Source organism: Electrophorus electricus, chromosome 14, assembly GCF_013358815.1.
Source record: "Electrophorus electricus isolate fEleEle1 chromosome 14, fEleEle1.pri, whole genome shotgun sequence".
Lineage (NCBI taxonomy): Eukaryota > Metazoa > Chordata > Actinopteri > Gymnotiformes > Gymnotidae > Electrophorus > Electrophorus electricus.
Window position 1 is genome coordinate 3,075,497 of NC_049548.1, and position 22,442 is coordinate 3,097,938.

The window sequence follows — 22,442 nt, forward strand, 5'->3', positions numbered from 1 at the left end:
GCTCCAAGCACCACTGACCACAAGAATAGTGAACAGTGAGAATTTCAGTATGAATCGTCTACCATTTTTCTCAGTTTCTCAGGTTTTCCCTTCTATTAAGAAAAATATTTTTAAAATTGTCTTACATTATTTACTATGGATGTGACATTGCTCCAGTTTTGGAACCATTTGTGACTCAATTTTCCATAATAAACTTCTGTTAAAGGAGAACCATCATTTCTTAGAAATGAATTATGAATACTCAGTAAACAAACAAACGTAGTCATCAAGCATAACTGGTTGTTCCACTAGTACCACTGATTGCAAATTGAACAGAGATACAAGCCACATGAAAACCAACATCTTTTATTCCAGTGTCATGCCATTTGACAGAAAATAAAATAAAAGTCAATATCATCACAAGTTAAAAAGAAAAGGTCACCCCATGTTAAAACAAAAGGACAAACTCTGCACATATCTAAACAGAAAGACTGGTTCCCATGTTCAGATCAGAAGAATATGACTAGGAGTACAGACAGTGCTAGCATATGACGATACAAGCCGTGTTGTTGGTTTCCCCAAATTCTACACCAGGAAGGACATTCTTTTACACAGACAGAACTAAACTATAAATGTTTTACAGTTGCCTCCATTAAAAATATAAAAAGGTATTGAAGAAATATGCATTTTACAGGAGCATGGAGAGTCTAAAATAGCAGAAACACATGCAGCTGCATATACTGAGCAGAATACATATGTAAACATCTCTACAATAGGTAAAGCTTCGAACGTGCATTTAAAATTCTAAGAGTTCAGTGCTGTTGTGGCCTTAAATGGAGGCATCTTGGTGAAGGTGGCAGCTGTTTCTAACACATCAGAAATATTACCAACTCTCAGGGTTTAAAACAGCCAGAAAGACCAATATGGTCAAACAATGCATGTTGTTTTGGATACAAGCTAAGGAAAAAAAAAAAATTGATCTTTAAGCCTATAAAGAATCCAAGTTCAGACCCAAGATTCATTTAAAAATCAACCCATTCAGAACAATCCCACGGAATTCCTGTAATTCTCAGGTGAATTTGGGCATGTGCAGTTGCATTTCAGATCTAAAAATTTACCATTTAAAAAATAAATACACATGCAGTAAAGCACTTCTCCCTCCATTTCTCCAAACTGTGACTCAAGCGGCCCTGACGGAGAGCTGAGAGACATCAAATGACAGGTGCAGACCTGTCATTTGTAACCGTGGGCCGTAATCGGACAGTGGCAAAGGGATTCCCACCTCTGAGAAAGAACAGAGACAGTAAGGTCACTCGCTCAGCATCAGATTCCAAACAAAATCTGACGCGTTACTCACCCAAGGAAGGGGGCCATGGAAGTGCCGTTGGGCAGAGACCCCTGAAACAAAAACGCAGAAGCCGTTAGCAGTGTGACGGGACTTGGACAGAGGAGTCAGACATTACGCCTGCGCTCTGATCCCTGACTCGGCACAGGCTGAGACCTGACCCTGCCTGACTGGTTAGGTTAGGAAACCTGCTCATTGTCTTCTCTGTTGTGGAGCTCCCAGCTAAGGCTGCGATGCTGTCAATGGGTTATGTGATGATAATTACTGGAATTGGGAATTTTGAAGACTGTGAAATACGGTCACTGTGTGTGTGTGTGTGTGGGGGGGGGGGTTGCAGTACTGTCACCAGCACTGAGAAAAGCTAGTTTTTGGTTTCAGCGCATACCTTGGCTGCCAGTAGGGGACAGGTCAGTGTCACAAAGATCATCAGAGTCTGAACCTGGCAGTTGGCTAGTCACGTGTCCACCCATGGAGGCATACTCCTGACACCTCCTGGAGGAGCACGTCTTACACAGCCCTGGAGTGGGGAGGCTGGCTGGCTTGAGGAGACGGCGAGAGCACGGCCTTAGACTCTGGGTGGCACACACCGCCCTGTGCTGGAGTTGCTGATTGGCTGGAATATATATATGCGCTTCCCTGAGACATCCACTCTCCCTCTGCGCGTCAAGGCAAAACCAGGTAGGGTACATTTTTATCATGTCTGTCTGTCTGTCTGTCTCACGGTCGCATGCTCGGTACAAAGACAGAGTGTTCTTTTAATCCTCCCTTGTCCCCATAGAAAAAACAAACAAGGCTTTCTACATGCCATCTCTGGAGGAACGGTCCGGTTCTTTAGGTCTTCCAGGCAGGATTGCAGCACTCGGGACAAGGGCGCAGGTGTACCATTTCTGGCTTGCCTGTGTGTGCGCGCACCTGCCCGGGGGGGGCGGAATATCGGATTCATCCCCATAGGGAAACTCGAGCTGTTGGAGATGGGCCCTCCAGGCACTGCTACTCGGGGGGGGGGGGTTCACTGGAAAGGGCAGAGGCTGCAGACTCTGAAACTGGGTCAAAAGAGGACCCCTTGTTCCTGCTTTACAATGTCAGCAGTATGCATGCAGCATAGTGAGGCCTTTAAGGGACATTCCTGCCTTGGGGTTTGCGGACCGAGAATGACGGCGCTGTGTGGGTGGAGAGAGGGAGTAGGCGTGGGTTCTACCGTGTTCTGCGCCGAGGGCGTGGGGGTCTTCCTGCACGAGTCACTGTAGTCAGGGGGAGGCATCAGCACAGGCTGCTCTTCCTCTTCCTCATCGTCAGGATGCTGCACTATGGAGAAGTTTTGCAGAGGGGGGTCAGCCCTGCTCAGACAGATGCAGAGAGACAGACAAGGCTGCATTAAAACTGGTGACGTTTTCCCCCTTTCATCCAAGTGTCTTAAAGCATTAATGCTCCAGTTACTTATCTAAGAGGGAAGGACGACTCACACGTTTGACATCACAGGATCACTGTACGTTCGGCAGTATGATGACGGGAACCAGCCTCTCCTATCAAAGATAAAGGAGGTCAGTGTGTGAATAAGGCCTGAGCCAGCAGTGTGCTTTCCAGAAGTCACACCTGAAAAACACAGCTTAGAGTGGTCAAAAAAAGGGAAGGAATCCGAGCATCACAGTAGAGGTAGAGCTCTGCGGTGCGAGAGACATGCATTAAGACACCAGTTGCTTAGGAACTGCCTTATAGAGACAGTGGAGGTCAGCGCTGAACTAGTGAGCCTTAAACCGTGCGTCAGTAACCGCGCAATGCTCAGGCATTTCACTTCTAAAATGGTAACGACAGCATAATGTGTTCCAGGGGGAGGAAAAGAAAGCAAGAGAGTGCGCGCGCGTTTGAACCTAGATAAGAAAAATAACCCTGAACAGATGTGCGGAGGCCATACCGCTCGCTTTCTCCTGACCCGAGACGGGGAAATGATCATTAAAAGTGTCCCCTTCTGAAAAGGGCAGGAAATGTGCAGGCTGCTACATCCAGGCTCGCTGTGAGTAATGGCTCCGAGAGGCTCTCGCCGCCACGGAAACAAAGGTGACTGATGACGACCGTCGTCAGCATGGCTTACTAATGCTAGGGTTTTCGTTTCGGTCGTGTCTTCATCGTTCCGTTGTTTTGGTAACGACGCCGGGCGATTATGCAACAGAACGCGTGGTACGCCGACGGGCGGCTTTAAAAGGCAGGCTGCATCGAGCACAAGTTCAGCCAGTGTAGAGTCGAAGCTTTCGTTAGCCACGGGGGAGCCACGTGACGGGCCTAGGACAGCAGGCCTCGCTTTGGGTTCTGGCAAAATGTCTGGCATGCAAACCGCACCTTGCCGATTTCTGCATTCGCATCGGATGCTCAGAATGGACGGAGAAACACAGACCGAGTCTGTCCGCCTGTTAAAAGTCATGCTCACAAATTCACGCGCGAGACTGCCAATATGAAAGAGGGCAAGTGTATAAAAGGACGGAGAAAAACAGGCTGGGAAACGATCCTCTGAAAGGGAGCTCCTACCAAGCCAGCGCGCGCAGCACCTCCAGCAGGCGCACGAGGATACAATCAAAACACCCCGCGGGCGCCAAGGGACCCGCTTCCCGAACGCCGGGCGCGCGTGCTGCACCCCAACCGACTGACGTAAGGCAAGAAGCGGGACTCACTCTCCGGTTTTCTCCAGTTCTCCATACAGCCAGCCGTCCCGCTCCTCCTGAATGAGCAGCGTGATGACGTCGCCGTCGTCAAAGCTCAGCAGAGTGTCGTTGTTGCCGGCCGTGTGGGGGAAGATGGTCAGGACGCGGGGCTTCTTCATCGCGCTCGTCTCGCTGGACAGGCTGTTGCTGTCCAGACTCTCTTGGTCTGTCGAGTTGAAGGGGAGCATGAGGCAAGCGTATTACTCCGCTGCTGTTCTGCTACTGATGTTAATCCAGTTAAGGGACAGTGTGTGTGTGTGTGTGTGTTCGTTCATGTTCATCTTACCTGAGCAAGCTTCGGGGGATACAGGGCTTTTGAAACTCTCCTGGGAAAACATGTTGGCCAAGGGACTGGTGTGAGCCTTCAGAGGTGGAGCTGGGGGCACCACAGCATCAGAGCCCTTCTGTAACCAAAGAAAATTAAAAAAAAAAAAAAAAAAAAAAAGGGGGGGGGGGGGGGGGAATCGTTATGACAGAACCAAAATGGTACAACAGCAGGGACTTCACTAAAAACGACAGAAAAGAGTCTCGACTTTCACTTTGGCTTATGGCTGAAAAGACCCATTCCATTTAATACACTTTCATTTTTTACAGTGACAGCCAGCTTCATAAAGGTGGCCATAAGCCGCCATGCCGAAAGGCCTGTGTAGTTACGTGGTTGGAGGCAGGGCGGGGACTGGCGCAGGCTCACCCCGTCGGGGGACTCTGAGGAGAACTCGTCCACGGAGGAGGCGTGGTCTCGCAGGCCCTTGATCATGGCCGTCACCGTGTCGGGCACCTTGGTGGCATCGCTGCACTTCTCCTGCCAGCTGGGAAGTTTCATCGAGAGCATCTCCTTTGCCTGAGAGAGTGACACACGGGCGGGCCTTATGGTGGGCTCCTGCATGCCGCCAATGAAGCTTTTGACCCTGTTCTCCCACCCACAGGAATAACAATGGGGGCAAAAGTTGCTGGGGGGGGGGGGTGTCAAACTAGTCAGCGTTATTGAAACGTGTTCGTTGGACTGGGAGCGGCACGGGTCTTAGTCACCGCCAGCTCCGTTAGCGTGTCTGGGTGAGTTAAGAACTTTTTAGTGGAGGACCAGTGTACAACTCCACTGCACTTCAAAACAAGGACTCACTGGTGACCTGGACTAACTCTGAGAAAAATACTGTTGGAGAACCAGCACACACACGCACGCACCCACCCACCCACCCACCTACCCACCTACCTCTCAATTCCCAAGAAGTATTTGGTTACTTTGTTCTGAAGAGTCACCTTGTCATGAAAAGTTGCCATTTGGTAGGAGAAGGTGCAGTGTTTGTCCACCAGGAAGCAGAACCTCCTCTTCTCCTCCAGCAGGGCCTCTTTGCAGCTGTCCTCCATGAATTTCTGCATTTCTGTTTGCCGTGAAGAGATTGCCACCAGAAACTAAACAGATAGACAAACGATTGCCAAGTTAACCTTACTGTGTCAGGAATCCACTGCTAAAACAAATTGAGTTATAAACAAACAAACAAACAAACAAACAAACAAACAAACAAAACAGAAATAAATAATTCCAGAAAGAAACCAAGCAGATGTTAGATAAAAACTGGGCAAATCGTAATGGCACCATTAACGGACATGAGCATGGACCTCGCCTACGTCTCTGCCAACACAGTCGTTACTTGGTGAGTAATCACGCAGTGGTGCGTCGCCACAGACAAAAACCAAGAGAGCCGCCCTCTTCGCAGGAATCCCCTTCCCGTTATAGCTCTGTGCCGAGTTGTCATAGTGACCGTACTGCGCGACCTCTCTCCTGGGAGTTGATTTCAGACTGTGTCACAAGCCTTTACCTCATGTCTACATCTCTGGGTGGGAGAGGCCCCACTATCTGGCTCAGTCATTCCTTTGGGTGGACCAAGGCACAAATACATCCCTGTGGAATCATAGTGCAGGGTGAAATGGGTGAAAACTATTAATAACGAGACTCGGGATGGAGATAAATGCTTCTACGCAAAGTTAAAACTGAAATACTGTAACTACTCTCCTATCCACACTTGCACTTTTACTAAAGACAAACATTTACTAAGAGGCTCCCACTAAAAGCAGCAGCCTTAGCAGCTAAATCTTATCAGTCCTGACTCAGACAGCCTCTCTGTCTTGCCTACAGCCATCAGTGCTGATCTGGGAAGGGGGAAAAAAAAAAAAAAAAGAAAACACGGAAGAAGCCCGTTTGCAAACACAGATCTTAAAGTGGACACACCCTCAGCATTCAGGGCCAAATATTAAAAGGAACAATTCAGCGTTTTTCACCCTCTCCGAATCTCCATTTACCACATTTATAGTATATAGCTGATCGTCACAGACTATAACTGACATCTTGCTATGCTTAGGGAAAAAAAGGAAAACTTTTGTCTTAAGAGAAGTACAACATTAATGTTTAAAAGAAGTTTTTTTTGAAGAATTCTTTCAGAAATTCTAGGTCTGTATATTGTGTTTGTATAGTACTGACTTTTGCAGGGAGAACAAGTCTTGGTGATCTGCTACCGTAAAACACACACCCCAGCTGACTGCACATGAATACCTCGAAACCTCCAGCAATGCAAAGTTACCCGGGATTACTGTGCACTGTGGTGCTCCCATCTTTGAAAGTAGTCAAAACTACAGAACACGCACTTTGGTCTGACACACTCACACCTGGCTCATCTCGGCACACACAGAGCGAGTGTGAGGGACGTAGTTTAGACTTTGCGCTACATCGTCACACGTTTCAAACTTTTATTGATAAGATTCAACCACTGCCCTTGGGGCTTCATTATATGCGTGTTTCCGGCAACAGTTCTTCTGCTTTTTGGTTCAAGTACAGGAGAACATGTCAGTGTTATATCAGCATTAAACTGACCAGTGCAGTACAGACAGTACGGTAGATAATGTTGTGAATTATAAAAACCCCTAAAAAACAGCAGAATGTTCCTTTAAGACGACCGTTAATGTCATTCTCCACGGTGGTGCACAAGGCAATAACGAGCAAACTGCAGGTCTGAAACACAGGTGTGGGTGAAGGATGTAGGTGAAACATTTAAAGAATGTACAAAAGTAATTTGCAGAATGTGCCATGCAAAATAACCCAGCGTGGCGTTAGCAACGTCTTGACGTCATTAGGCCAAGCACTTTCCATTGCTAAAATTCAGAAGTGAGGTGGTGTGTAGTTCAGTGGCAGATGGAATGGGATTACCAGAGGGAGTGGTTCGTGGCACGGTCACGTTACCGCAGTAACCTCACCTCGTTCTCTTTGACTTCGTATTTGTTGGAATGTTTCCCCTGGCTTTTCCTGCGTAGCTTCTTCAGATCCGTCTGCGATTTGTCCAGCGAGTCTTGTCTCATTTTGTGTTCAGACTGATATCGCTTGAACGTGGCCTGACACGAAGGAAGCGCAGCACGCATCGTCAGTTACGTCGTCAGGGGCCCACGCCGAGCCACAAGACACTTCCGTTGGCAAAAATCGCAGCGCGGCAGAGAGAACCACAAATCATACTTACAGTCATGTACTTGATGTCCAAGTCAGTTTTCTTCTCCAGTTCTGCCATGATTTCTCGATGAAATCTCTTGAACTGATAAGAGCAAAAACACTTTGCATAGAGTGCCACGATGCATAGATAACCAGGCACTGATAGCATGCTATATGCGCAGCATTCCACGTGCCAACAGGACAATTTTTAAATCTCATCAGTTCCAATCGTTAACCATTTCTTGACACCCTCTGAATGTGGGTAGCTAAGATTGTATTAGCAAAAAGGATCAGATTATCTTTAAGAACGAGAGATTGGAAACAAAAGCATTCATCTGAATTAGGAGAAGAAAAAAAAAAGTTAAATATCTAGTCACAGTGATTAGCACAACTGCAGCACAGAACAGAGATCTGCACAGATGATACTACACGTGCACAACATGCCACAAGTTAGGAACAGAACAATTACATCTTTGGCAGTACAACTAGAGGTCTTGGTTCAATACTGAGCACTCAGGCCCGAGTCTCACATACCTGTGCGTATGCCAAACCCAAAAGGTATCAGATAACCTTTCCCTTTAACAAATTTAATTACAGCTCCTCGACATGTTCTCCTTTGACAGGGGGGAGAATTGAGGAAGGCAGCCTCTCAGGAGTGAAAGTGCTTGTTCGAGTGCGCACGGATTCTTGAGGGTGTGTGTAAACGTATGGTCTGTAAAGCCAGGGCCTGGGGTGGGGAGGGGCAGAGCAGCCAGTTGGACGCGTGCGCCACCCGCTGCTGACTACTCACAGATTCCACCAGCTCCTCATGGACCTTCTTGTGCATTTCGGAGATCTCCATCAGGATCACACCTGTCAAGGAAAGAATCAGTTCAGCGCCACAGCTAAACTGGTCCCTGTGGGCCCAGTAGAAAGTGCTTAGCAACATGGACGAAGGCATACAAAAAAAAGCACGACGGAGGCATACAAATAGCTTTGTTACTCATATGCTACATTTTCCATTACATAAGCAAACACACCAGCCGATCAACGCACACAAATGTTGAAGGTGTGTGCAAACATGCACAGGAAGTACACACCATCTACCTGCTCTCAAATCCCACAGGACCATTAAGCACACTCAGGATGGAGCGTTTTCCGTCGGCCAGTATTCATCCGGTTTTGTGCACCCCAAACGAACCCCAAGGCAAACACAGGAGAGGGGCTCCAGCTTGGCACACATTAGCCGCGCTGCCCAGCCACTCACCCAGCCGACGCCAAAACATCAGCACAGAAAGGTCAGCGGAAATAGCAATTAAACGCAGCCTTCTCAGGAAGGCGGGTGCGAGGGTGGTGTGTTTACAAAGTGCCGGGAGACTGCGCGCACGAGCGCGAGTGGAGAACACGCGCTGCTTATAGAGCGAGAGGGTGGCAGAACCTGGCTGCCTCTGCTCCAGTAGGACAGGGCTGCGCTCAGATGGGGAAAAGTCCCGAACCTTAAGGTGTGTGCGATTAGCAGAAGGAAGGGTCACCTTTCTCAGGCCCACCACGCACAGCTCTGCGCATCTAGCGTACCATGGGGGTCCTGAACAGCTGCTTGTCATCACCAGGCTTTTATCTTGGAATAACTGGTCTTGCTGGCAGCCAGAGCTCCTCAGCTACCCTGATGGGGCTTTATTGACCAAGTTATCAGCTGCCTGCAATCACGCAGTTGTCACATAATTGGAAAAAATGCACCCCACATCACTCTTATTAAAAACACTGCAACAGCTCCGTTCAAGCAGAGGAGGAACCGCACCTCCGGGCGCGCCGCATGCCGTGCCGACGGGGTCATCGCGAGAAAGCGCCGCCTCCGAGTCCCCCACCCTTGTGCCTCCGCGGCCCGATTCGCACGCTGCTCGTCCGCTCGACGCCCCTGCCACGCTCTGCACCTTCCCAAAACGGCCAAGCCAGCGTCCTGACCGGAACGAGAAAACGCACCAGTTTGGATCAGTCAGAAGTAAACACGCATGCGGTTCCACTCCCAGCTCTCGCTATGGAAACACCATGACAACGCACTGTCGAGATCACCGTTTGTGACGGCAAGGCAGCAAAAGGGTGTGTTCTGAGCTAGTCCTGGCTTTCTGAGTCTTCAGAACATTGCACCAGAGTGACTCAGATGATACCTGAGGTTTGGACTCAATCACAGATTACACCCCACTAAAACATGCTAGATTACAAAAACGACTACCAGAAATTCACACGCAGCTCTGGGTGTGGCTCTAGAAGAAACTAAGAGAACTTAACAGCTATATTTGACAAGGTCTATACATAACTGCAAACAACAACAGTCACTGTTCAGTCTGTAGTTTTGTAGCACATTGGAAAGGCAGCAAAGGTTTGTGAGGAATAAAATGGCATCTTTATATTGAGGGTATTTACATCCATGTTTGGAGAACCATTTAGGGCTCCCGGGCATTCTGAGAGAGCCCTGCCATTTCAAGGGCACAAGAAGTAACTGAACAATCTTAAATGTCACATTTAGTACCACATCTAGTACCTGGTCGCAAAACCAATTCCTCTGGCTGCAGCCATCAGCTGCCAAACGGTGAATAAAGTCAGGCAAGTCAGTCCCACAGGCCTGCAGCAGTCTTTCCCCATGAGGTCATCTGCTTTGGATCACGAGCACTCACTTCTCCTCACACCTTTCTCACAGGTTAAACCTTTCCTCGCCTTTCTGTTAAAGTGCACGATTTCTTTGACGTGCCTTTCAGATGCCCGTGAGCTGCCTCGCACGAAGGATCGTTTTATTAACGCCGACGTTTATTTGGTCCTCATGTCGAGACACCAACACCAAGAATGAAAATGAAATCTCCTCTGGACCTTTAGCTAGCGCCCCAGTGGGTGAATGCAAAGCTGGACCAGAACCAACTGAGAGGTTTAAAAGTGCCCAATAGATGGGGGTCTTCTGAACTGAGAGGCCTGTGTAGACGCAGCAGTGTGACGTGCATACGCTCCCTATGCACCCCACAGCTGATACCAACATCATGTTCAAAGACATGCTTATTTACACAATTGTTTCCAGCATGTATATTCACAAAGTTCCTTGTTCCTGGAGTTAGGTAGCTAAATGCAACAGTGGCAGTGGAAACCTCCTTGAATTCTGAACAGTGGGAACTCTTAAGAGGAAACAAGACATTTTGCAACAAGAGCTCTTTTTTTAAAGCTTTTTTTAAACTTATGAGTCATCCTCTACAGCTACTCTGTGGTCTTTCTTGAATAGATGCTAATCTTGTTAAGAGCAATATCATTTAAACCGATTTGTCTGAAAAAGTGTTTGTGTTTTTATATTATAGATAGATAGATAGATAGATAGATAGATAGATAGATAGATAGATAGATAGATAGATAGATAGATAGATAGTGACATATTAAGACATGTATAATGCACATCTGAAAAAATCTGAAGATATATCCTCACGACATATAATCTCATGAACAGCAGCAACGATCAAGCTGCTTCAGTGAAACTAAACGTTTTCAAACCCTAAAATGAAAAACGTGAGGCAGATGTGCTACAGCCTTATACCAAAAACCAGTAACTCACAAATGTACAAAAAAACTCCAGCGAGTCATCACATTCCTTTAACAAACTCGGTCTTGCCCATGGCTTATACAAGGTTTCTTTGTTTCCAGCATCTGAGCACTTCAGGCCACCTAAAATGATCACAAGACGCCCCCAGATAAGTTTAACTGTTCTGTTCGGGCAGAGAGGCTGCAAATGTCTCAGGAAGTACGCGTTTGCACGTTGCCACGTACGTTCAGGGCCTGAGGGAACATTCAGGGCTACGGCTGCCAGAGGAGTCCTTGTGCGTCACTGAGGCCGAGCAAATGGTGCGGTCTCACAAAAACCGTAGCGAGAGAGAGAAGGGGCGAGCCGGGGGGCTCTGGAAGAGTACCTGCCCTTTCCTGTTTAAATAAAGCACTCAAACTAAATGGGATGTCAGATTAGAAATTCCACACTTGTACTCAACTACAGCCTGGTCAGACAGCGTCTATACCAGCGCCAACATCAGAAGACGTACAAGTCCCCAAAAAAACAATACACTAAGGAACAAAAGGACTTTTTTTTTTTTTGCATTTCCTTATCCGTCATTTCAGACCAAGGTGTAAGCACCAAGCACAGGGCCACTTAAAGAATGTGTCACATTCCAGTCCGACAGTTTCAATTGAAGGTTGTAGCTCATCCGACAGGTTATTATATTATTGGGGAACCAACCATGATGGAGTGCCATAATGAGATTAGCATGCACTACCACTTCAGGAAAAAAGTAGGTTGAGGACAGCAGGTAAAAACACACAGGTCATGACAGAGAAAGGGAGAGTCTCAAGTTGCTTCCTGAATTTCTAGAGAGATCCATTAGTGCTTGTTGCTCTAACGTTCCAAAAAAGTAGCACATTTAATAATAAAACATGAAATAGTGGGTGGTTTTGCATGCTTCAACTATGCTTAAAATCTAACCAATCAAAAGAGTGCCTATTACTAGAGGACCAAAGCACTTTTCAGTCACAGACTATCAGGAATGGGTTTGTCAGCAGATAAGATCATTGTTTTGTTAATGTTACTGATTTCAACCATTATCAAACATGTGAAGAGCTAGTGGGTTGATGCACAGGGATGATAACTTTAGATTCTTTGCTCTGAACCATGACAAAACAAGCGGCACACATCTAACATGGTACTCACAGGTGGTTTGATGAGGTCCTGGTAGCTCATGAAGGAAAACAAAAGATTTCTCAGGCAATGGGGTATTATTTAATGACACACTCAAACTGAGGTTACTGACGTAATAAACAAGGAAAACATTTTAGGAGTTTTACAACATGTGCACATGCCAGCAGTTCATCATCAATTTGCCGCTGGCGACGACAGACTGATATATCTGCAGTTTGGGTTATGGAGTCCTGAGAACAAGGTGAGCCAGATGAGTCATGCAGCAGATTTGGGCACGCTGATGGCGGGTAGGGGAATTAGCAGGAAGGTGGGTGGGAGGGGTTTGGAGACACTGTTTGCACTGCATGTTTGCTGCTGCACTCAGATCCACTCGTGAGAGAATTTGCACCGTCTAGGAGTTGTCTGGGCTGTCTGACAGAGTCCAGGAGAAGGAGGAGGTGTATGGCCCAGGCGGCAGCTCGGTGCTTAGCGAGGGGTGGTTTAAATTACTCTAGGAGTGCACGCAGCCAGAAATCGACAGCAACACATCATACCTGCCAGTGCAAATCAACAATCTGAGTGCGACATCTGAAATCAGTCAGTATACAAAGGCCTTTACAGTTTCTCTCCCCCACCCCTTCTCCCAGATTGAAACAACACTAATAGCACCATGAGAGTCCCTCCAGCACCATCAAACCACAGCTCATAAGCAAAAGGGCATGAGTGGGCTCGCATAAATCAGTATCATTTACTCTGCCAGAACTGGCCTATATGCAAGCATGAAATCCTGCCAGCGTATAAATGACAGGAAGCCTCCAGGACACCAGTTCCCATCTTCACCCCCAACGAACCAAGCAGATGCCCAGACACTGGCAATAAACACCCAGCCAACCGGGGTGCGACTTAAAACACAAGTCAGTGTGTAGTCGAAAAGGAGGGGGGGATTAAATGCAAACAAACCAAGATGCGCCATGATGCTGGCAGCAACAGAGCATGCACTTTAGGACACGGTCAGACGTCAGCTCTACAGACCTAGACAGAGCTGCAGACTCACCCATCTCTCTGGAGACTGGCGACACTGCAGCGTTCTCGCCGATCTTTGACACTGCATCATAATACGCCTTTCCAGCAAGGGTCATCGCTGTAACAGAGTGAATCTCATGTTAGCAGAGTAAATCTCTCGCTCTTGTATTCAGAGAACAAACATTTATAACATCATCGCTGGCATAATCAATCATTTGTTCACTCAAATTCTTGTACTTTGTTACACACATTAAGGATGTCTGTGGTTTCTGATCATAAAATGCTCTTTCTATTGGTCACATTTTTACTCCAGGTAAGCCAGAAGGCTCTCATTCCAGTCCTTGAGGACCTCCAACCAAACAAGGTTTTGGTTCCGCTCCTGCACCTCCAAGATGAAGGGCTGCGGAGTTTCTCCTCACCTGGCCGAGATGCGGCAGTAATCAAAACACGATGCCCGTGCGGGCTGGACCGAGAGCCTCTGTTCAACGCCATAAAAGGGTGGAGAGTAAGACACCCACATACATGACAGCAGAAGGCGCCTACCCGTCACTGATTTCTCGTAGCTCTTCCCCAGGTTCACAAGGTTGCGCAGATTGGGATTGAAGTTCTCCATCACGTTCTGACAGAGGGCATGGCAGACAGGACATGATTCAGAACGATTACTACCGTTTAGTGGCCATGCAACAAAGATGCTGTATGCGATTTATTTTAAGAGCACTCCAGGGCTGGCCAAGCGCCAAGGGCATATGACTTTGAAGGCATGTTTGAATGGAGGGCGTGGGATTAAAGGGAGAATTCCTTCTGGTGGCCAAGTCTGGCAGAAGTTAGCTAGGACTGTAAACATGATTAGAGATTTAGACCTAGCCTTAGTGACTCAACTGTAGTGTCAGTGGTGATTCAGTTGGAAATATTTTGTAGTAGTTTTGTAGGGCTCATCCAATGCAAATTCACCAAACATTTCTGTATTCAGAAAGTATGACAACAAACAATGTATCCACTTGCAAAAGTAGGTTGCAGGTCAGGCGTTGTGTGGATACAGGTCAAGTAACAGGTCTTTCCACACATCAAAGAACTAAAACATAGAGGAACTTTCTTATGGTTTAAATATAGCATCACATAAAAAAACGTTAATAATTAACTTTTTTTTCCCCCTAATTTAATTGCTTTTAAAGAACAAAGTCCTGGCAAACACATTTGAGGTCTACTGGTCCTGCAATGAATCGGTAAAGGACCAGGTAGTTTTATATTCAATTCCCAAGGCACACCCTTGGCAAAACAATGGTGCGTCGGGTGAGGTATGCAATTCTTATACGCCAGATAAAACTGGTTCTCTTTACTCAGCCCAGAAACGCAACAGATTTGAAGTGAGGACGTGTTAATTTAAGCAATTTTAAAAGGAGGAAAATATTCGTCCCCATGAAATCTTAAATGCCTATTTCAACAATTGATACCAAGTTCAGTTGTTACGAAAGAGCTTAATCCAATATTTCTGGAAATTATGATAACCACTCATATTACACCTAATCTGGCGTCAATTAGGACGGTCTTCATTCCGACTGAAGAAAATAAACTTTTCCAAACGACTAGAGACACTTTCCACATTTTCTGTCTTTCACAATACATTTACTTTTTCAATCAAAGCAAATCATTTAAACTGACCTACCTTATACGTGCTCTCGGTAAGTTTGTTCACGTCGTCTGCGTCTCGAGACATTTTGGCAGCAATTCCGCGAGCGTTCAAAAGACCCAAGTTCAGCCGGTGCACTTATGCGCCTTCCCCCGACCCTTTAAAGCGCAAACACTCCGTTTGCCCCCGCTGCCCGACGACTGCACCACCAACGCTTTTAAAACCTATGGAGCCCAACTTGCGACGACGGCGAGGGTAATGTAACTGCGCGCTCTTCGCTAATCAGACCAGCGTAGATACCGTCGCGCGATGGGTGGCACGCCGAGAGCCGCTGTGACGTCACGGTGCTGGGGGTTTTGCTGAATGAGCTGACTGTGATTAGGTAAGTGATTCGGTGTCATGCAAGTAGCTAATCGATATCCGCACGAAGCTGCGTTTGGACAAATATACACACCGTGTCTTCAGTTCAATCATGTACAGCGTTCTTTGGGTTACTGGAAGGGTTTTTGTGCGTCGGGCACGCGGTGAATGAAGATACGTGGTTACATGGGGGCTACACTATTACCTTATTTGCTCATATGCACGTGGTTCTTTGCTGACTAACAGATTTACTTGATAGTGCTCACACCGTTGTTGCGTTTGCTGAACGTAACACTCTAATTAGGAATCTGAGGAAAAAAACCAAACTGATAAAGTTTATTTTCTAAACGTGAAAACCCTGCTGGTTTCAAAGCACGACGAAGGTGCCTTACGCCACCTTATGGCCGTGTGAAGGTAAAAAATCTAAATCTTCGCAGTGTGGAACCCTGGACCCCGTCTCTGACATTAACCTTTGCAGTCATCGTCATCACACAGAGTTTGTGAGTTAAGATAAGCTGCATACCGGTTAAAGGTCTGCATCTTAGCGCGTTTGCAGAATAAATTGCACTAGGCCCAGTGGACCTATTGTTATGGAAGAAGTTCAAGGCACCTTTGATCTTATATTGTGACATATGCTAATTAAATAAACATGTAATCAAATATAACAACACTTTCGTTTATGTCGTCACATCCGTATTCGTGCAATTCCACAAGCCAACCCCTCTGAAGCCTGCATCCCTGCTGAGTCTGGAAGTTCCCAAAACGTTTGCATGACTACCCTTATGGCATATGAATGGCAGAATTAGGCAGTCCATCGGTTCTGTGGATTTTTTCTTGGGAATGCGTAGAGGTCTGCATCACACCCAAGTGCTCTCTGTCTTACTCTTACTGACACACACACACACACACACACACACACACACACACACAGCTCCATATCATTCACAGATAGCTCACAGGGCTCTGTTTTCCAGTGCAATTTGCCTACAGGACATTTCATAGACACTCGGAACAAAGGCTGTGGGTAAACTGTATGGCAATATATGGAAGGTTAAACACAATACATCAGGATTTGGGCATGTCTTCCTGTTTTTAAGGGAAGTGATCGTGAGCACAGGGCCCCATATGCATTTCAGCTGCACATTATAAGGAAATTGCATTTATGCTGTGAAAGTACATAGAATGACTTTATATTAGACTGTGTTGGGGTGACAACCAAGTAATGTTTGGTTTTGTTGAGAACCCTTTTCACAGTTGATAATATATTCCAAACAATCAAGTGGGTATGTGTGTAGTTCAAAGCACTTCTAGGAATGGTTGCACTAATGTTAAGTGAACCCTTTTCACAGTTAATAGTGGGTCTGTCTCGCTGTGTTCAAGTTGCTTTTCTTTTCAACATGGTGTTAGAAGCAATGACCTGAAAGACAATCACTCAGTTACAGTTTAGCAAAGAAGCGTCTGACCTTTTCTGATGCGTCCCGCCTAAAGGTCCGTCTCAGCTCGTCTGGCTTTGCTGGCTGACTGCCGTGGGACAAGCCTCGGCCTGAGCTGTGACGACTGTACAGAGCGATGTCTCACAGTGACCTCAGCGAGCACAACATCTCCAATGACATCTGTGTGCAGTGTAACAATAAATAGAGGGAAATCATTTTTTCTATGTGCAAACAAAACTGTGCAAACTTTCACAGAGGGTTGGATCACTGCCTGATACAAACAGATGCAATATGGGAATATTATTAATTAAGTAAATATGAAAGGAAGTAGCTCATCTTCAAACCTCAGTGCAAGATAATGCCATTATGCCCTTGAGCAAGGTGTTTAATTCCAAGGTGTTACAGAGATGCTATACTGTATCGCGTAGTTTAAAAGCCTGTTTGTGACACCACACTCCCATGGCATTCTGGTGTACTGTCATATTAGTATAAGCGCAGAAACGAGAACCACATCCATTCTGACGAAGCCCCTACTCCTGGACGATGTGGAAGACGGCGCTCGGGGCCCGCTATCCTTTTTTGACATTTGGTGCAGGAGAAAAAAAAGAAGAGAGAGCTGAAATTTACAAGACAAGATGATGCAAATACTAGTCAAGATAACGTCAGTGCAGGGCCCTCAGTTGTGCATAAGAACGTGAAATCCGTTACACGTTAGGATTTTAGAAAGCTGGAGCTCCAGGAAATGGATTCTGGTCCAGAATAACAGTCATGAGTGGCATTTGAAATGGAGTCTGCTTCAGAGCTGCTTTGATTCAGTAATTATCTATGCATTGTTGTGCCGTCATTATGTGTTAGCGGTAAAAGGAGCAGTGAAAACCCAGTGAATAAGAAGGGCTAAAAATGGAATAATATAGTGAAAGATTAACAGGCTAAAAACTACTGCAGTATCACATTATGGAGTCATAACACAGTATATTCCAAACAGTCAAATGCGGTGTATGCATGCAGTTTACAAAGCTTATTCATACCTTATTGATTTATATTCTAAATGAATATACTGGAAAGGGACAGGTGAGGTTTATTAGCCAAGCAGAATGTTTGTTTGCAGTAAGCAGCAGAACCTAATATTCTTAAACATTTAATAATACACATGGGAGATATGCAACTACAAATAATGTTTATTTTAATTTCTCTTAAAGATTATCACTTAAAAAACCACTGACAAGGTCACAGAAGTTTCCTTGAACTCTTATACTAAATAATATGATCGAGTGTACTGGAGTATCTGTCTAGACCTGTAAATGTCATGATTCACCATAAACTGGACTGCATCTGTAAAGATTAACTAAATGTCTCATAGTCCTGATGCTCTTATGTGGTAATCCTTAGTGTTTTACGTGCTTTCCCTCAACAGTTAGTGTCGTTATCTTCATCTTGCTGTGTTCTTCACTAATTCTTGGAACAAGCATCTTTATCAGAACCCCAGTATGCCATCCCCAGCAGGGATCTCTAATGTCCAGGTAACAGGGAAGTGAATCTGAACATTTGGGAGAACAAAATTTTTTCAACATTACCAAATGAGCAGTAATCTTTTATAATCTTGTATAATCCATATGCATAAATTAGAGTTCTTATCTGGTTCTACTCATCTGATTTTCTTGTGGCTTTCTACCTGCAGGGAAGCATTCTCAAGCAATTTGGTCTTTAATTGATTTTGGTGCCCTCCATTTGTACATTTAGTTATCTTTATTAGCTAATCAGAGTAAACTATGTCAGAGCAAACAGAGTCAATTATGACCACTTCCAGTTAAGTTAAAACTGGACTGAATCTCTGGAACGAAACAAAGTGAAAGCTCACAAAATACAGATTAAAAAAACAAAAACAGTCTGCCCAGGGCCATAAACAGGTTAAAGTCCATACAGTTGAAATGTGACCTGCTTCAAATGAACCACACCAGATTATGTGAGGTATGTTTATGTAGTTTATGTGTCTGAACACCAGGTCCAACGACAAACACAATCTGAGCATACCACTAGAGCCACATGGCTCCTGAAACATACAGTAAAACTGATCACTCAGACCTACAAGCCTCTCAGTGAATATGGCATGAGTTGACCATTACACCCTTTAAGACACCCAGGCACACACCTCAGAACTGACCACTATAGGTCTTCCTGTCCCTTCAGCACACACACCATGAGCAACTCCTTGGTACGTTCAGTGTGAATTTAAAACAAGACCCCCCCCCCCTCAGAAAGTATGGATTGCAAGTATGGATCTCCCAGCCTATCGATTGGGTTACTAGTGGCAATAAAAAGTCATGACCCAGTGTGAGGAGCTCAAACCCTGTTGGTTTCAGTGTTACCATGAAACCAGGACAGGATGATTGAGAGGTTAGTGCAAGTTAGTCTTACAGCTGGGGGGAAAAACGTCTCTCCCAAGTTTGACCACTCATAATGGGCTTCAAAGACAAAATGGGGGGAATGCGGTGAACAAGCCGTATGAGAGAGCACAAACAGGATTTTATTTTGCTCGTCTGAGGGACACTTCTCCCTGAAAAGAGCGGCATGGACTCAACTCACGGCTCGGTTAATTAGTGGTCACGTTGCTGATTTTACCAGAGTGGAGTTGTAACGGTGAGCGGTAAGGAGGCGGACGTGTGTGCGGAGAGGAGCGAGATTTATTGTGGGCAAATCCAAAATCAGAGTCGTTTAGGCAGTCCAGGGTCAAAGAGCCGACACGACGAGCACGGGCATACATGAGTAAACAAAATAAAACACACACACACACACAGGCAAACGGAGAAGCAGGCTAAGATAAATACAAAGGCACTGCGTACAAAGAAACAACCATAACAAAACACATTCAAACAATGAACAGCCACAACTAAGGCACTCAACAGGGTTTAAATACATGAACTAGAAACGAGGGACAGGTGTAAGCAATCAAACAATGTGAAGACAAAACGAAACTATGGAACGGAAGTAAACTGAAGACGGGGAAAACACGGAAGATGGAAGGGGCTGATTGTTGATAGGAGTGGATCTTTATGTGTAGCTTTAAATTCAATGGATTGGGTTGTTTTCCATCACCCTGTACCTGCTTAAGGACGTCCTGATGTAAGTATGTTGTATTTTTTGAGAAAAGACTTTTGACAGGGAAGTTGTGCACCTTCCTCGGCACAGTCTCAAGATCACCAATCTGTAGTCCTACCCGTTTCAGTCTGCAAATGTCAAATGCGCAGTAGGTTATGTAAGAAGACTGCACAAGACTGGCAATGTAAATGGTATGGAAGATTTACTTGACTGACCATCAAGGAAAGCTCCACAGTGGCCCGTGTGGTTTCAGGTAGCTAACATTGCAAGAAGACAAGCAGGCCCCTGGGTAAAAGAGGCGGCCAGGCATCATAAAAAGTATTAATTCTGCCATTGAGTTCAGCCAATTGACTGCTGCTCTTTTCCTTGAAATGGCTGGATTTTTAAAGAGAAAAGTAAAACAATAGAACAGGAAGCTTCTAAGTAGTGTCTTTGTGGTGCTTTATTACATTGAACTATTTTAGGCAGTGGGAAAGGATGTAATTAGAATACACTAGTGTATGAATGCTGACTTCTGTCCAGATTGAAACAGTATGAAATCATGACCATTGTTAAATAACCTGAGGCTTCATTCTATTGGTGCCTTATGCATTTGTAGAATGTAGAAATTTGACTTGTACATTCCAAAAAAAGAAGTAGACAGAATATTAATATTATAACGTGTAATTTATAGAGTCTTTCTCTTACCAAAAAAGAAAGAACAGACTCTTAGAGATTGTGACAATTTCTATGATTTGGGGGGTGTGATACTAACAGATCTGCCCCTGACGGTGACCAGAATGAATGTGTGGAGATCTCAGGGTTCAGTACCAGAAGCCCTGAGAGTGTGAGCAGGGCAGTAGGAGCCGAGATGGAGCCGAGAAGGAGCAGAGATGGAGCAGAGATAGGCCATGTGGGGCTTTATAGATTAGTAGGAGCACTTTAAACTGGACATGCAGTGAGACCAGTAGCCAGTGTAATTGACACAGCACTGGAGTGATGTGAACAGATTTTTTTACCTTTAGAAAGAATTCCAGCTGCTGAGTTTTGAGTATATTGTATAGGATGTAGAGTTGCCATGAAGAGTTACAGTAGACAGGACAGGAGGGTATAGAAATATATACATTACATTTACGGCATTTAGTAGATGCTCTTATCCAGAGCGACTTACAAAAGTGCTTTGTCATTTACTCATAGAATATATCCTAGTACAGTACAGTAAGTTAGAATCAAACATACCAATGAACTAGAATACTGTGACGTACAATGGTTAAGCAGGATGCGGGGACAAGGCACGTCGAACACAAACATACATTTTTATTTCACACAGGAATCACACACGTCTTAACACAGACTGCTTGGATTAAACACAGACAACTTTGATGATACGAAACGAGACTTATATACACTCATGACAATTACACACAACAAAGATCAGGTGCAGAACACAAGAGGGTGTGGCAATACGAACACACACAGACACGCACGCACAGACACGCACACACACACATGCACGCAGACTTCAGGGGGGAGGGGCTGTACCGTGAGAAATACAGAGATGAATGCTGATACCTAGAAGAACAAAATACATAAGGTCTATCTTAAACAATGATGAGTGCGATAAAACAATAAGTGCTAGAGTTTGTTAACAACAAACAATACCGTACAATAAGTACTAATTTAGTCAGTCAATAAGGGAGCAGTGTCAGTTTTCCTTCAAATATTCTGCGACTAGATGGGTCTTCAGTCTGTATTTGAAGACTGCAAGGGACTCTGCTGTCTGGACAGCAAGTGGGAGTTCATTCCACCATCTTGGAGCCAGGACAGAAAATAGTCTCCATGCTTGTCTTCCATGAGGCCTGAAGCAAGGTATTTCAAGCTGAGCATACTTGAGGTTCGAAGTACTCGAGGTACGGCTCGGGCTTTGACCATTGACCTCATGTATGAAGGGGCTGGTCCATTTTTGGCTTTGTAGGCAAGCATCAAGGTTTTAAATCTGATGTGTGCAGCTATAGGGAGCCAACGAAGGGAGCGCAGCAGCGGAGTAACGTGTGAACTACTGAAGATTGAAGACCAGTCGCGCTGCTGCATCCTGGACAAGTTGTAGAGGTTTGATGGCTCTTGGAGGAAGACCAGCGAGTAGCGAGTTGCAGTAGTCTAGCTCTGAGACTAGTAGTAGAGTTTCTGCATTTGTCTTGCTAAGTGTGTTCAATGTTTCAAAGATGTGGAGTTCAAAAGAGAGACAGATCAAAGATTACATGCAAATTGCAGACTACAGAAGAAGGTTTAACACAACTCTAAATGTAAAGTCCATGGAGTTTGCGTCATTACTGTACCAGTGAGACTGAGGACCTTGGCAGCAAGGATCTGATCAAAAGGAATCATGTGGTCAATGAAAAGGGCCAAGGACCCATGCATGTGGTGTGTCTTGTGAAGCAGTATCAATGGCAGGCATGATTTCCCAAGGACAGAAGACTAAAATCTGTTAGTAATACGGAATATGAGCCAGCTAAAGAGTGGCTGTAATATCAATAGCAGACAGACAGGGAATGACTTTGTCATGGTTTACAGTATCAAATGCAGAGCTTGAACCTGAAGATTTCTTTTGATTTTGTATAACCATGTCGTCTTTCTCATGCTGTTACACCAAGGTGGAAAAAATATCTCGTAATAAAGTTATGCTTTTAAAGGCTGTGCCACTGCTTTTCAGCATAACTCTGATATCGTTGGCATGTATATTAAAAATAACAATAAAATTACATT

At 45.3% G+C, this 22,442-nt stretch overlaps 1 protein-coding gene across 2 annotated transcripts; it reads right to left on the reverse strand.

Moving 5' to 3' along the window:
• Positions 1 to 329: 329 nt before the first annotated feature.
• baiap2l1a (BAR/IMD domain containing adaptor protein 2 like 1a) lies at positions 330 to 15,101 on the reverse strand. 2 transcript variants are annotated; one of them, XM_027013496.2, is made up of 14 exons: positions 14,848 to 15,101; positions 13,728 to 13,803; positions 13,216 to 13,302; positions 8,280 to 8,341; positions 7,521 to 7,592; positions 7,264 to 7,398; positions 5,275 to 5,427; positions 4,709 to 4,858; positions 4,304 to 4,418; positions 3,988 to 4,183; positions 2,788 to 2,847; positions 2,523 to 2,661; positions 1,337 to 1,377; positions 330 to 1,263 (listed from the first exon to the last, which is right to left on the reverse strand). In XM_027013496.2, the coding sequence occupies exons 1-14, from the start codon at positions 14,896 to 14,898 to the stop codon at positions 1,191 to 1,193; spliced, it is 1,410 nt and encodes a 469-aa protein (XP_026869297.2). In that variant the 5' UTR covers positions 14,899 to 15,101; the 3' UTR covers positions 330 to 1,190. The 2 variants fall into 2 exon arrangements, with proteins under 2 accessions (XP_026869297.2, XP_026869296.2); XM_027013495.2 differs by having other exon boundaries at positions 4,304 to 4,421.
• Positions 15,102 to 22,442: the final 7,341 nt, after the last annotated feature.